This window comes from Macaca mulatta, chromosome X, assembly GCF_049350105.2.
Source record: "Macaca mulatta isolate MMU2019108-1 chromosome X, T2T-MMU8v2.0, whole genome shotgun sequence".
NCBI lineage: Eukaryota > Metazoa > Chordata > Mammalia > Primates > Cercopithecidae > Macaca > Macaca mulatta.
This window is the reverse complement of record NC_133426.1, coordinates 55,006,892-55,023,221: the sequence shown is the minus strand read 5'-3', so window position 1 is coordinate 55,023,221 and position 16,330 is coordinate 55,006,892. Positions and strand designations below refer to the sequence as shown.

Sequence of the window (16,330 nt, the reverse complement as noted above, 5' to 3'; positions counted from 1 at the left end):
GCTAGTATTGAAGTGGCCTCGTTGTCTGGGGTAACACCCAGAGTTATTGGTCTCACAGCCAAGGAAATCAAGGACATGGGCACACCAAGAGTGAGGTTTAGAGCAGAAAGTTAATACAAGAAACAAAGAGAACAGTTTTGTACTACAGAGAGGGGTCCCAGAAAAAAACAGTTGCCATCCTGCAGTGAAATGCAGGGGTTTTTATAGATGAGCTAGTGGGGAGGCAGTATCTGATCACCCACACAGGGTACAAACAACCAGTTAGGACCAGGTGTACCATCTGCATAGGGTGTGAATCTCTGGCAGCCCCCACCCTAATCTTTTATTATGCAGGCGGGTTCTCAGTCTGAGCTACAACATGTTGCTCATTTTGTACTTACTGTGTATGTGCTAAAAAAGGGGAGATGGAAAGCCCATGGTGGACATGCCTGGCCCCACGTGGCCTTTTCTATCAGTGCAGCTGTTGGCATCCCCCATGAAAGCTTCTAGCTTCCTATCTATCTATGATAGAATATCAATGTACCAACATTTTATCTCCATGTACCATCTCAAACACAGGATTTAAACTTTCAAAAAAGATTCAATTCTCAAGACTATTAAAGATCCAGAAATAAATTTAACAAAAATGTGCAAGGATTCTTTGCAGAAAACTGTAAAATTTTATTAAGAGAATGCTATCAGTCACATTTCCAGCATAACAATAATATTCTTGGTTTCAGTCTTCATTTCTCTTGGTGTAAACCTATCGTTGCGCATCACCTAAAACATAAATATACAATTAGGACCCGTTACTCAGCAGATTTTTATTCATATGACACTAGAGGTATACAACTACCATGTTGATGAACTAATATCAGAACCCTGAGGGTGACCCTTTAGCCTACATCCAGTTAGCCTCTGAATAAACTCTGAAGGTAGACTTCCAGGCATATTAACAATATTTTTAATTCATGCCACTTTTTCTAGTAGAATAAAGAAACAAAGAGACTGTTCAACTTCAGAATGAATTCAATCAAGTGAATCTATTTGTATGTATAAGTGGAAAGCAAAAAAAAAAAAAAAAAAAAGCATATACTTTCAATGAAAATTCAACGAAACAAAATCCAAAGGGAAAAAGATATTTTTAAAGTATCATTTAAACATTTTGATATGAAATAACACTCTGAATACAGAATATGTTTAGAACTCCCTAAGTGAAGGAAATAGAAAAGTCAGTATTACATTTGTTTTGTGTCTCTTGTGAAAAAGTGTACAAACGTTACTTTGGACTAGTTTAGCCATTATGCAGTTGCTTTAAGTAGGGCGAACATTTGTCCCTATATTCACCGGTCCTCCTGCCTCTTTACATGCCTAAAAGCAGTTCACTCTATACAGTAAACTGAATATGCATACTAGCTGTAAGACATTACCATCACAGTAAACATCACAATATAAACTGACGTTTATTATAAACATGTTACGTATTTGTTAAAAACAAGCCTCTACAAAAATATCTGAAAATTATTGGCTGTTGGTTAAATGACTTACATTCAAAAGTCAGAACACGTTTTCCTATCTTTTTTTAAACATGACACATAAAATCGTATGTATTTATCACGTATAACACAAAGCTTTAAAATATATATACACACTGTGAAATGGCTACATCAAGCTAATTAATATCTGCATTACTCCACATAGCTGTGAAGACACTCGATATCTACTCTCTTACCATGTTTCATATCTTTCATATCATAATCCAATTAACTTTGACCCAATTTTTCTCCATCTCTTGAAGTCCTGGCCTCAAGTGATCCTTCTGACTCGGCCTCCCAAAGTGCTGGAAATAAAAGCATGAGCCAGCATACCTGGCCCTCTATCTCTAACAGTGTGTAAGGCAGCCACTGGCGTCTGAAATACCTTCAAAGAATCTTTAGACGTGAAGTATAATACTAACGTAGCAGTAATTTTACCTCTGTGTCACACAAAATATAATATTGTGAAAACAGACACCCTATAGTTTGCATCTTAATTGAACAACATACCTGCTTCCAGCACTTTAGTGGGATCAAAAGTGGGCAGAGTCCCCTCCCTGACATCAGGACCATCTCCAGGCTCATCCTCTATCTTAAGCAGAGCCAGTGCCTGTTGAAAAGCTTCCACGTCAGGCCCTTAAAAGACAAAAAGGTCATCAGTTTACAAATTAAAACATGAACTATGCAAGATAAAATGATAATGTGTATTCCCTCATCATTATGAAATAAAAACCTGTAGGCTAATTATTTCAGGAGTCTGTTGCCAGGAAAACAGGAAAGCAGAGATGTCCAAACATTGCCTTTTCCTTTCCCAAGGCTGGCTCTAGACAACTTACTTGTCCCTTTTGTACTCATTTGTTCTTATTCTTATCACATTAAATCAGTGATTTGTTTGAGTCAGTCTGACTAGACTATGAGCTTTAGGCAAAAAATTGGCACTGACATCTCCAGCACTCAGTATATTACATGGTATGAGGAAGCATTAATAAATGTGTATTAAAAAGTTTCTTTAAAAATACATGAGATGTCCGCAAATGGCAGACTAGGAAGCTGCAAGCTGCCATTCTTCCACAGAAACATAAAATACAAAACAAAACAAAACAAAAAACAGAAAATGGCCGAGCAAACCATACAGGAGCTCTGGAAAACACTCACAGGCTTATGACAACCATGCAAGTACCCAATCAATAAAAAGCCTCTGTCAAAATGATAGGAAAGTTCTGTGGCTTTTTATTTGTCCTTGTCCCACCCCTCCCCACAGTAGCAGCAGGAAATGTTTAAGATCCCTTCCTAATATTTTCTGTCTTCTTGTTACTGGTATGTCATAAAATATAATGCATAAATATACCTCCACCACCCATAAGTATTATTCTCCACTCTCCCTTCACCTTGAACAGCAGGTGCTCCTTCATTTTCGATCTCCCCACTAGGTGCAATACCCTGATTTTCAGATGGTGCTGCTTCTTCTTGACGTTTTTCCTCAGTGGGCTGCTGGACCTAAGGGTGTAAGTGTGTGTGCGAATAAAAACTCAATAATATAACTACACAAATGCATATGTGCATCGAATCATAAATCTAAAACATATTTCCAACAGATATATATATATATATATATATATATATATAGAGAGAGAGAGAGAGAGAGAGAGAGAGAGAGAGAGAAATATCCAAATCCATACAGTTAACACCAGAATATGATATTCCTGAACCAAAGTTTCCTTCATGAGATGCCATCATCATTTTTTATCAGCATGGAACACCTGGACCAGTGCATGTACACTAGCTCAAAAACATTTTTTAAAATAAACTACGTAAATAGAAAACATCAAATGTTAAAGAACTCACAATCACAGATCCAACTGGTTGGGAAGACTCTTTGTCATTTCCTCTTTCTGAGGATTGGGATCTTGTTCTTACAAGCTCACTCATATTTCCCACTGAAAATAGAATATTGTTATATGGAAAAAGTGTGTAAGAACTTAGCTACATATATGAAAATTCCATGGCAAAATGGTGATTTGTACTTTTTAAATTTTGAAAATATTTTCAAAATAATTCATAGAGCAATGATAAGTACTCATGCTTTCCAATCAAACTAAGGACAGATTTGTTTGTATCATAGCTCAGAGGCATAGAAATCACCTTAACGCCATAGCAAAAGACAGAGGACGTTTCTGAGTTTTGGTTTAACAACTATACTCTCCACCATAAAGGCATTTAGGAAAAAATGGGCAGAGAATTGAAACTGAAATGACTACTGCTTTCGTCCCACTCTGATTTGCTAGGCGCATTTCACCGCCACACTCCTCCCAAAATTGAGTCTTGCAGGAAAGCACAAGCCTCACCCATTCCTTCCCATGACGTTCATGGCGGAGGTGAGAAATTGTGAAACAGAGTAAACGTTATGCTCCTCACGGGACACCTCTGCCAGGCACTCTATAGAACTCAGGGCCGCAGTCACCAGCCCACAGCGTTCCCAGTTCCCAGGTCCCTTCCTTACCGAACACGCTGTCCCTTTCCGCGCCCCTACCTAGGAGTGTAGAAACTGTCCTGTCTCAGAGGGTTCCAGGAGTTTTCGGGACTCAGACACCTCTAACAGCACCCGCAGCACTCGCCCCATCTTCATGCGATCCCTCCCCTCTGCGGCCCACCTTCCTCCCTCTTCCCAGGCCAGCCACAAAGACAAGCCCCATGGTGGCATGGCGACCTGGGAGGAGCGAGACGATGACTGCAAGGCCCTTTTCCCACAGAAGCCACGGACTGTGCTGCAGGACCTGTGCAAAGCCAGCTGGCTCCTCCACACATTCACTCACAACTAAATTCCCAGGAAGACTGCTCTGCGAACCTACCAGCTGCGTCTCAGTCAGTGAGAAAGAATCAAGATGGCGGAAAAAATGAAGACACAACCTCTCCCTGCAGAGCTCTGCGCGGACAGAAGGTGGGCAGCAAGGCGCATGCGCAACAACAGACACGCGTAGCAACAGACATGCGCAGCAACAGGTCTGTGCAGCATGTGCACAGAGTGGGGCATTTGCCTCAAGACTGAAGTTTTCCTGCCTCTGTGGAGAACCTAAACCACCAGTGCTCCTGAAATCGAAAATGAACTTGGAAAGCACTTTTCTTTTTCTCCCGCCCAACCTTTCTTTCCCTTCCAGTGGCTTTGGAGAATATGAGCCCCAGCTTACTCTAATAATGTGTTTCAGAAAAATTCACCATCACAGAAATAAATCTTAAATATTTTAATACCTGTTTTATATACGCTTCCAGAAATCATTTTCTTGCCTCCTTCACGAGTTTGCTGTCATGCTTGCAGTGGTGTTATCCACTCCAATACGATAAGACATTCATAGTTCTTGGTTGCATTATTGTACGTTCAAAATCATTGATCCAGCTGGACAACATTAAAGTGGTAGGAACTCAACCTTAGTTGTTGAATCCCTGTTTCACCCACTGTTTTGAAATGACTCTTTTATCATCGCCGACATCCCCACTTAATGTTGTATGTAACTCTCTTCTTTTAATTTTCTTCCATTGAGTTGTTTATACCTGTATCATTACTACACTATTTTAATTGCTGTAGCTTAATGATATTCGAAATGTGAAGTAATGCTTGCCCTCCCTCACTGATTTCTCCTTTTCTATCAATTCTGACACATTGGTCTTTCAGATGAACTGCAGAATCATTTGATCAGGTGCTAAAATATTCCTGTTGAGACACTAGTTACTACTTTCATATCACATGTTAACTCTGGGACAATAGCCATCTTTCTATTTTCGAATCTCTCAATCAAAAAAAAGAAAAAAAAAGCCACTCCTCAATTCCTCAAGTCTTTTAACACATCCCACACAAGGACTGTGTTATTTGCTTCATATTAGTTCTTCACATTCAAATTAAATTTATTCATGGGCATTTTTATTTTTCCATTCCATTGCTGCCACGTGTTTGCTTTAACTTCACTATGTTTTTCACACAAGTCAAACAATCTCTGTTTTCAAACAATATGATTCCATACCTAGAAAATCCCAGACTCTCTGCCCAAAATCTGCTTGATCTTATAAACAACTTCAGGAAAGCTTCAAGATACAAAATTAATGTACAAAAACAGGAGCGTTTCTCTACACCAACTACCTTGAAGCTCAGAGCCAAATCAGAAACACAATCCCATTCACAAGTGCCACAAAAAGAATAAAATACCTAGGAATACAGCTAACCAGGGAGGAGAACCATCTCTACTATGAGAACTACAAAACACTGCTCAAAGAAATCAGAGATGACACAAACAAATGGAAAAACATTCCATGCTCGTGAACAGGAAGAATATTGTCAAAATTGCCAATCTGACCACAGCAATTCATACATTCAGTGATATTCCTATTAAACTACCAATGACATTCCTCACGGAATTAGAAAAAAACAAACTACTTTAAAATTCATATGGAGCCAAAAAGGAGCCCAAATAGCCAAGGCAATCCTAAAGAAAAAGAATGAAGCCAAAGCATCACATCACCTGACTTCAGAGTATAATACAAGGCCATTGTAAACGAAACAGCATGGTACTGGTACCAAAACAGTCACAAAGACCAATGAAATAGAATACACAGCCCAGAAATAATGCTGCACACCTCACACCTATTACCATCTGACCTTCAACAAAGTTGACAAAAACAAGCAATGTAGACAGGACTCTCTACCAATAAATGGTGCTATATGTAAAAGATTGAAACAGGACCACCTCTTATTAAGAAAAATTAACTAAAGGTGGATTCAGAAACTAAATGTAAAACCCAAATTCATAAAAATCCTGGAAGACCCAGGCATTCTCATCCTGGACGTAGGAAAGAGCAAAGATTTCATAATGAAGATGCCAAAAGCAATTGCAACAAAAGCAAACATTGCCAAATGGAATGTAATGAAACTAAAGAGCTCCTGCACAGCAAAAAAACAAAACAAAACAGAACAAAAAACAACGATCCACAGAGACAACACACAACACAGAGAATGGGAGAAACTATTTACAAACTATGCATCTATCTAAGGTCTCGTATCCACAATCTATAAAGAACTTAAAGAAATTTACAAAAAACAAAAACAAAAAATAAAAAGACACGCCACGTGTGGTGCCTCACACTTCTAATCCCAGCACTTTCGAAGGCCAAGATGGGCAGATCACTGGAAGCTAGGATTTCGAGACCAGCCTGGCAAACATGAAAAACCCTGGCTCTACCATAAAATACAAACATTAGCTGGGAGAGGTGGTGCACGCCTGTAATCCCAGATAATAGCGTGGCTGAGGCAGCAGAATAGCTTGAACCCAGGAAGTGGAGGTTGCAGTGAGTGGAGATCGTGCTACTGCTCTCCAGCCTGGGCAACAGACCGAGACTGCGTCTCAATAAACAAAACAAAACAGCCCATACCAGTAAAAAGTGGGCCAAGGACATGAACAGACACATTCAAAGGAAGACATGCATGAGGCCACAGCATATGAAATAAAGCTCAAAGTCACTGACCATTGGAGAAATACAATTCAAACCACAATGAGATATCATCTCACACCAGGCAGAATGGCTAGTATTAAAAAGTAAAAAAATAAAATAGCAGATGCTGGTGACATTGTAGAGAAAAAGAAACACTTATTCACTGTTGGTGGAAGTGTAAATTAGTTCAACCATCGTGGGAAACAGTGTGCTGATTTCCCAGAGACCTAGGATATTATCCAGGAGAACTTCCCCAATCTAGCAAGACAGGACAACATTCAAATTCACGAAATACAGAGAACACTACTCTGTTACTCCTTGGGAAGAGCAACCTGAAGACAACAATCATCAGATTCTTCAAGGTTGAAACAAAAGGAAAAATGTTAAGGGCAGCCACAGAGAAAGGTCAGGTTACCTACGAAGGAGAGCCCATCAGACTAACAGCAGATCTCTCTACAGAAACCCTACAAGCCAGAAGAGAGTGGGGGCCGATATTCAACATTCATAAAGAAAAGAATTTCAACCCGGAATTTCATACCCAGCAAAACTAAGCTTCATAAGGGAAGGAGAAACAAAATCCTTTCCAGGACAGCAAATGCTGAGGGAGTTTGTCACCGTCAGGCCTGCCTTACAAGAGCTCCTGAAGGAAGCACTAAATATGAAAAGGAAAAACCAGTACCAGCCACTGAAAAACAAACAAAAATATAAAGACAATGACACTATGAAGTGAAGACACTGCATCAACTAATGTGCAAAATAACCAGCTAGCATCATGATGACAGGCTCAAATTCACACATAACAATATTAACCTTTAATGTAAATTGTCTAAATGCCCCAATTAAAACACAGAGACTGGCACATTGGATAAAATGTCAAGACCCATCGGTGTGATACATACAGAAGACCCATCTCACGTGCAAAGGACACACAGGCTCAAACTAAAGGGATAGAGGAATACTGACGAAGAAAATGGAAAGCAATAAAAAAAAGCAGGGGTTGCAATCCCAGTCTCTGATAAAACGGACTTTAAACCAACAAAATACAAAATTAGCTTGGCATGGTGGTGCACGCCTGTAATCCCAGGTACTATTGTGGCTGAGGCAGGAGAATCACTTCACATAGGGTGGTAGAGGTTGCAGTGAGCGGAGACCATGCAACTGCACTCCAGCCTGGGCAACAGACTGAGACTCTATCTCAGAAAACAAAACAAAACAAAAAATAATACCATTGAAAAGTGGTCCAAGGACAGGAACAAACACTTTCAAAAGAAGACATGCATGTGGCCTACAAGCATATGAAATAAAGCTCAAAACCACTGATCATTAGAGAAGTTCAATTCAAACCACAATGACATATCATCTCCCACCAATCAGAATGGCTATTAAAAAGTAAAAAATAAAATAAAATTTAAAAAATAACAGGTGCTGGTGATGTTGTGGAGAAAAAGAAACACTTAATCACTGTTGGTGGAAGTGTACATTAGTTCAACCATTGTGGGAAACAGTGTGCTCATTCCCCAGAGACCTAAAAACAGAACTACCATTCGATCCAAGCAATCCCATTACTGGGTATACAGTCAAAGAGATATAAACTTGTTCTGTTATAAAGACACATGCTCACATATGTTCACTGCAGCACTATTCACAATACCAAAGACATGGAATCAACCAAAAAGCCCATCAATGGTAGACTGGATAAAGAAAATATAGTACATATATACCACGGAATAGTATGCAGCCATAAAAACGAATGACACTATCTCCGTTGCTGGAATAAGGATGGAGGTGGAGGTCCTTATACTTAGCAAAGTAAAGCACGACAGAAAACTAAATACACATGTTCTCACTTATAAGTGGGAGCTAAAAATGAGAAAAAATCAACACACAGAGGAAAACAACAGACACTGGGGCCTACCAAAGACTGGAGGATGGGAGGAGGGAGAGGATCAGGAAAAATAGCTCATGAGTACCAGGCTTAATACCTGGGTGACAAAGTAATCTGTACAACAAACCCCCATGACACATGACACAAACCCCCATGACAAAACAAACCCTGCATAAGAAACCTGCACCACATGTATGCCTGAACTTAAAAGATACAAAAAGAATAAGAAAAAATAGATTTCAAAACAAAAACTTTGAGAAGAGACTAAAAGGTCACTATATAATAATAAAGGGGTCAATTCATCAAGAGGACATTAACAATTTTAAATATATATGCACACAACACTTGAGCACCCAGATATATAAAACAAATGCAATTAAGAGAGAGACAGGCCCCAATAAAATAATAGATGGGGACTTCAGCACCCCACATTCAGTACTGGAGAGATCTGCCAAACAGAAACTCAACAACAACAACAACAACAAAAACAAAGAAAAAAAAAACCACAGAGTTAATCTGCACTACAGGCACATGGATCTAATAGATATTTACAGAACATTTCATCCAACAACTACAGAATACACATTCTTTTCCCCAGCACATGGATCATTCTCAAGGACAAGACCATGTTAGGTCTCAAAACACTAAAAAAAAAAACCTGAAATAATATCGTGGATCTTGTCAGACCACAGTGGCATAAAACTAGAAATTAATAACAAGAGGAATTTTGGAAACTATACAAATACATGAAAACTGAATAATCTGATCCTGAATGAATAATGGGTCAATGAAGAAGCTAAGAAGGAAATTTAAAAATTTATTGAAACAAATGACGATGGAAAAAAATATACCAAAACCGATGGGATACAGCAAAAGCAGTACTCAGAAAGAGGTTTATAGCTGTAAGTGCCTACAACAAAAGAGGTAAAAACTTCAAATAAACAATTTAACGATGCATCTTAAACCAAACCAAAAATTAGAAGAAAAGAAATAATGAAGATCCCAGCAGAAATAAACAAAATTGAAATGAAAAAAAAACCTATTTTTTTAATAGGTTAACCAAAATTGACATACCATTAGCCGAGCTAAGGAAAAAAGAGAGAAACCCAAATAAATAAAATCCGAAATGAAAAAGGATTTGGGAGGCTGAGACAGGTGGATCACTTGAGGCCGGGACCTAAAGACCAACCTGGCCAATATGGCAAACTCCATCACTACTAAAAATAAAAAAATTAAACAGGTATGGTGGTAGGCGCCTGTAATCCCAACTACTCGGGTGGCTGAGGCAAGAGAATTGCTTGAACCCTGGAGGTGGAGGTTCTAGTGAGCTGAGACCCTGCCATTAAACTCCAGCATGAGGACAAAAGGAGACTCTGTCTCGAGAAAAGAAAAAAAAGAAATAAAAGAAAAAAGAAAACAGAAAAGAAAAAAGAAAATAAAGAAAAAGAAACGAAAAACAAGATATTACAAAACTAATGCTGCAAAAATTCAAAGGATCATAACTGGCTCCTATGAGAAACTCCATGCCTCTAAATTGGAAAATCCAGAAAAAAATGGACTAATTCCTAGATACATACAACCTCCCAAGACTGAACCAGGAAGAAATCCATAACCTGAACAGACCAATAACAAGGAACAAGATCAAAGCCATAATAAAAGTCTTCCAGTAAAGAAACGTCTGGACCTGATAACTTCACTACTGAATTCTACCCAATGTTTAAAGAAGGACTAATACCAATCCAACTCAAATTATTTTGAAAGATAGAGGAGCAGGGAAGAGTTCCAAACTCATTCTATCAGGCCAGTATTACCCTGATACCAAAACCAGACGAAGACACATGAAAAAAAGAAAACTACAGGGCAAAACTGCTGATGAATATTGATGCAGAAATCTTCAACAGAATACTAGCAAATCACATTCAACAATACGTTAGAAAGAATCATCATCATGACCAAGTGAGATTTATCCCTGGGATGGAAGGATGGTTTAACATATGCAAATTAATGTATGTGATAAATCATATCAATGGAATGATAAAAACCATATAATCATTTCAATTGATGCTGAAAAGCATTTAATAAATCTCAGTGTGTCATCATGATACAAATGCTGAAAACACCAGTGAAAGAAGGAACATACTTCATTGTAATAAAAGTCATATACCACAGATCCACAGCTAGTATTGAAGTGCCTCATTGTCTGGGGTAACACCCAGAGTTCTTGGACTCACAGCCGAGGAAATCAAGGACATGGGCACACCAAGAGTGAGGTGTAGAGCAGAAAGTTAATAGGAGAAACAAAGAGAACAGCTTTCTACTGCAGAGAGGGGTCCCAGAAAAAAACAGTTGCCATCCTGCAATGAAATACAGGGGTTTTTATAGATGAGCTAGTGGGGAGGCAGTATCTGATCACCCACACAGGGTACAAACAACCGGTTAGGACCAGGTGTACCATCTGCATAGGGTGTGAATCTCTGGCAGCCCCCACCCTAATCTTTTATTATGCAGGCGGGTCCTCAGCCTGAGCTACAACATGTTGCTCATTTCGTTCTTACTGTGTATGTGCTACAAAAGGGGAGATGGAAAGCCCATGGTGGACATGCCTGGCCCCACGTGGCCTTTTCTATCTGTGCAGCTGTTGGCATCCCACTATGAAAGCTTCCAGCTTCCTATCTATCTATGATAGAAAATCAATGTACCAACATTTTATCTCCATGTACCATCTCAAACACAGGATTTAAACTTCCAAAAAAGATATAATTCTCAAGACTATTAAAGATCAAAAAACAAATTTAACAAAAATGTGCAAGGATTCTTTGCAGAAAACTATAAAACTTTATTAAGAGAATGCTATCAGTCAAATTTCCAGCATAACAATAACATTCTTGATTTCAGTCTTCATTTCTCTTGGTGTAAACCTATCGTTGCGCATCACCTAGAACATAAATATACAATTAGGACCCATTACTCAGCAGATTTTAATTCATATGACACTAGAGGTATACAACTACCATCTTGATGAACTAATATCAGAACACTGAGGATGACCATTTAGCCTATATCCAGTTAGCCTCTGAATAAACTCTGAAAGTAGACTTCCAGGCCTATTAACAATATTTTTAATTCATGCCACTTTTTCTAGAATAAGGAAACAGAGACTGTTTAACTTCAGAATGAATTCAATCAAGTGAATCTATTTGTATGTATAAGTGGAAAGCAAAAAACAAACAAAAAGAACGCATATACTTTCAATGAAAATTCAATGAAACGAAACCCCAAGGGAAAAAGATATTTTTAAAGTATCATTTAAATATTTTGATATAAAATAACACTTGAACACAGAATATGCTTAGAACTCCCTAAGTGAAGGAAATAGAAAAGTCAGTATTACATTTGTTTTGTGTCTCTTGTGAAAAAGTGTAAAAACGTTACTTTGGACTAGTTTAGTCATTATGCAGTTGCTTTAAGTAGGGCGAACATTTGTCACTATTTTCACCGTAATTCCTGCCTCTTTACATGCCTAAAAGCAGTTCAGTTTACTCAGTTTATACAGTAAACTGAATACCCACGCTAGCTGTAAGCCATTACCATCACAATTAACACAACAAAATACTGATGCTTATTATAAACATGTTACGTATTTGTTAAAAACAGGCCTCTATAAAAGTATCAGAAAATTATTGGCTGTTGGTTAAATGACTTACATTCAAAAGTCACGTTTTCATATCTTTTTTTTTAAATGACACATAAAAACATATATATTTATCATGTATAACATGATGCTTTAAAATATATGTACACACTATGAAATGGCTACATCAAGCTAATTAATATCTGCATTACTTGAAACATCTGTGAAGACACTCGATATCTATTGTCTTAGTATGTTTCTTATCTTTCATATCATAATCCAATTAACTTTGACCCAATTTTTCTCCATCTTTTGAAGTCCTGGCCTCAAGTGATCCTTCTGCCTCGGCCTCCCAAAGTGCTGGAATTAAAAGCATGAGCCAGCATACCTGACCCTCTATCGATCATAGTGTGTGAGGCAGCCATTTGGGGTCTGAACTACCTTCAAAGAATCTTTGGACATGAAGTAAGATATTAAAGTAGCACTAATTTTACCTCTGTGTCACACAAAATATAATATTGTGAAAACAGACACCCTATAGTTTGCATCTTAATTGAACAACATACCTGCTTCCAGCACTTTAGTGGGATCAAAAGTGGGCAGAGTCCCCTCCCTGACATCAGGACCATCTCCAGGCTCATCCTCTATCTTAAGCAGAGCCAGTGCCTGTTGAAAAGCTTCCACGTCAGGCCCTTAAAAGATAAAAAGGTCATCAGTTTACAAATTAAAACATGAACTATGAACGAGGAAATGATAATTTATTCCCTCATCATTATGAAATAAAAACCTGTAGGCTAATTATTTCAGGAGTCTGTTGCCAGGAAAACAGGAAAGCAGAGATGTTCAAACATCACCCTTTCCTTTCCCAAGGCTGGCCCTAGACAACTTACTTGCCCCTTTTGTATTCATTTGCTCTTATTCTTATCACATTAAATCAGTGATTTGTTTGAGTCAGTCTGACTAGACTATGAGCTTTAGGCTGCAGTTTGGCACTGACGTTTCCAGCACTTAGTAACATGGCATGAGGAAGCATTAATAAATGTGTATTAAAAAGTTTCTTAAAAAATACATGAGATGTCCACAGATGGCAGACTAGGAAGCTACAAGGAGCCATTCTTCCACAGAAACATAAAATACAAAACAAACCAAAAAACAGAAAATGGCTGAGCAAACCATACAGCAGCTCTGGAAAACACTCACAGGCTTATGACAACCATGCAAGTACCCAATCAATAAAAAGCCTCTGTCAAAATGGTAGGAAAGTTTTGTGGCTTTTTATGTGTCCTTGTCCCACCCCTCCCCACAGCAGCAGCAGGAAACGTTTAAGATTCCTTCCTAATGTTTTCTGGCCTCCTGTTACTGGTATGTCATAAAATATAATGCATAAATATACCTCCACCACCCACAAGCATTATTCTCCACTCTCCCTTCACCTTGAACAGCAGGTGCTCCTTCATTTTCGATCTCCCCACTAGGTGCAATACCCTGATTTTCAGTTGGTGCTTCCTCTTCTTGACGTTTTTCCTCAGTGGGCTGCTGGACCTAAGGGTGTAAGTGTGTGTGCGAATAAAAACTCAATAATATAAATACACAAATGCATATGTGCATCGAATCATAAATCTAAAGATATTCTTCCAACAGACATATATATATATACACACGCACACAGAGAGAGAGAGAGAGAGAGAGAGAAATATCCATATCCATACAGGTAACACCAGAATATAATATTCCTGAACCAAAGTTTCCTTCATGAGATGTCATCATCATTTTTTTATCAGCATGGAACCCCTGGACCAGTGCATGTACACTAGCTCAAATATATTTTGTAAAATAAATTGTGTTAATAGAAAACATCAAATGTTAAAGGACTCACAATCACAGATTCAACCGGCTGGGAAGACTCTTGTTCATTTCCTCTTTCTGAGGATTGGGATCTTGTTCTTACATGCTCGCTCATATTTCCCACTGAAAACAGAATATTGTTATTTGGAAAAAGTGTGTAAGAACTTAGCTATATATATGAACATTCCATGGCAAAATGGTGATTTGTACTTTTAAAAGTTTGAATTTATCTTAATTTTGAAACTATTTTCAAACTAATTCACAGAGCAATGATAAGTACTCATGCTTTGCAATCAAACTAAGGACAGATTTGTTTGTATCACAGTTGAAGAGGCACAGAAATCACCTTAACGCCATAGCAAAAGACAGAAGACATTCCTGAGTTTTGGTTTCACAATCAGACTCTCCATCATGAAGACATTTAGGAAAAAATGGGCAGAGAATTGAAACTGAAATGACTACTGCTTTCGTCTCACTCTGATTTGCTAGGCCCATTTCACCCCCACACCCTTCCCAAAATCGAGTCTTGCTGGAAAGCACAGCCTCACCCATTCCTTCCCATGACGTTCACAGCGGAGGTGAGAAATTGTGAAACAGAGTGAACGTTATGCTCCTCACGGGACACCTCTGCCAGGCACTCTACAGAACTCAGGGCCGCAGACACCAGCCCACAGCGTTCCCAGTTCCCAGGCCCCTTCCTTACCGAACACGCTGTCCCTTTCCGCGCCCCTACCTAGGAGTGTAGAAACTGTCCTGTCTCAGAGGGTTCCAGGAGTTTCCGGGACTCAGACACCTCTAACAGCACGCGCAGCACTCGCCCCATCTTCATGCGATCCCTCCCCTCTGTGGCCCACCTTCCTCCCTCATCCCAGCCCAGCCCCAAAGACAAGTCCCATGGTGGCATGGCGACCTAGGAGGAGCTGGACGATGACTGCAAGGCCCTTTTCCCTCAGAAGCCACGGACTGTGCTGCAGGACCTGTCCTAACGCTGGCTCCTCCACACATTCACTCACAACTAAATTCTCAGGAAGACCGCTCTGCGGACCTACCGGCTGCGTCTCAATCAGTGAGAAAGAATCAAGATGGCGGAAAAAATGAAGACACAACCTCTCCCTGCAGAGCTCTGCGCGGACAGAAGGTGGGCAGCAAGGCGCACAGGCAACAACAGACACGCGTAGCAACAGACACGCGCAGCAACAGGTCTGTGCAACATGCGCACTGAGGAGGGCATTCGCCTCCAGACTGAAGTTTTCCTGCCTCTGTGGAGAACCTAAACCAGCAGCGCTCCTAACATCGAAAATGAATTGCAAAGCACTTTTCTTTTTCCCCCGCCCAACCTTTCTTTCCCTTCCAGTGGCTTTGGAGAATATGAGCCCCAGCTTACACTAATAATGTGTTTCAGAAAAATTCACCATCACAGAAATAAATCTTAAATATTTTAATACCTGTTTTATATACGCTTCCAGAAATCATTTTCTTGCCTCCTTCACGAGTTTGCTGTCATGCTTGCAGTGGTGTTATCCACTCCAATACGATAAGACATTCATAGTTCTTGGTTGCATTATTGTACGTTCAAAATCATTGATCCAGCTGGACAACATTAAAGTGGTAGGAACTCAAGCTTAGTTGTTGAATCCCTGTTTCACCCACTGTTTTGAAATGGCTCTTTTATCATCACCTACATCCCCACTCAATTTTGTATGTAACTCTCTTCTTTTAATTTTCTTCCATTGAGTTGTTTATACCTGTACCACTACTGCAGTATTTTAATTGTTGTAGCTTAATGATAGTTGAAATGTGAGGTAATGCTTGCCCTCCCTCACTGATTTCTCCTTTTCTATCAATTCTGACACGTTGGTCTTTTAGATGAACTGCAGAATCATTTGATCAGGTGCTAAAATATTCCTGTTGAGATACTAGTTACTATTTTTATATTACATGCTAACTCTGGGACAATAGCCATCTATTTAAGAATCTCGC

At 39.1% G+C, this 16,330-nt stretch overlaps 3 protein-coding genes across 3 annotated transcripts in view; 1 reads left to right on the top strand and 2 right to left on the bottom strand.

The window, feature by feature from the left end:
• The window catches only part of ALAS2 (5'-aminolevulinate synthase 2), a 421,539-nt gene that overhangs the window by 241,433 nt on the left and 163,776 nt on the right, over positions 1–16,330 (top strand). The window lies entirely within an intron of this gene.
• On the bottom strand, positions 640–4,457 carry LOC106995218 (putative G antigen family E member 3). The gene is made up of 5 exons (XM_015127538.3): positions 4,364–4,457; positions 3,360–3,451; positions 2,903–3,011; positions 2,025–2,150; positions 640–759 (listed from the first exon to the last, which is right to left on the bottom strand). Exons 2-5 carry the CDS (start codon positions 3,441–3,443, stop codon positions 743–745), a joined length of 336 nt encoding a protein of 111 aa, XP_014983024.1. The 5' UTR covers positions 3,444–3,451; positions 4,364–4,457; the 3' UTR covers positions 640–742.
• On the bottom strand, positions 11,682–15,753 carry LOC702654 (putative G antigen family E member 3). The gene is made up of 5 exons (XM_015127534.3): positions 15,400–15,753; positions 14,382–14,473; positions 13,939–14,047; positions 13,072–13,197; positions 11,682–11,809 (listed from the first exon to the last, which is right to left on the bottom strand). The coding sequence occupies exons 2-5, from the start codon at positions 14,463–14,465 to the stop codon at positions 11,793–11,795; spliced, it is 336 nt and encodes a 111-aa protein (XP_014983020.1). The 5' UTR covers positions 14,466–14,473; positions 15,400–15,753; the 3' UTR covers positions 11,682–11,792.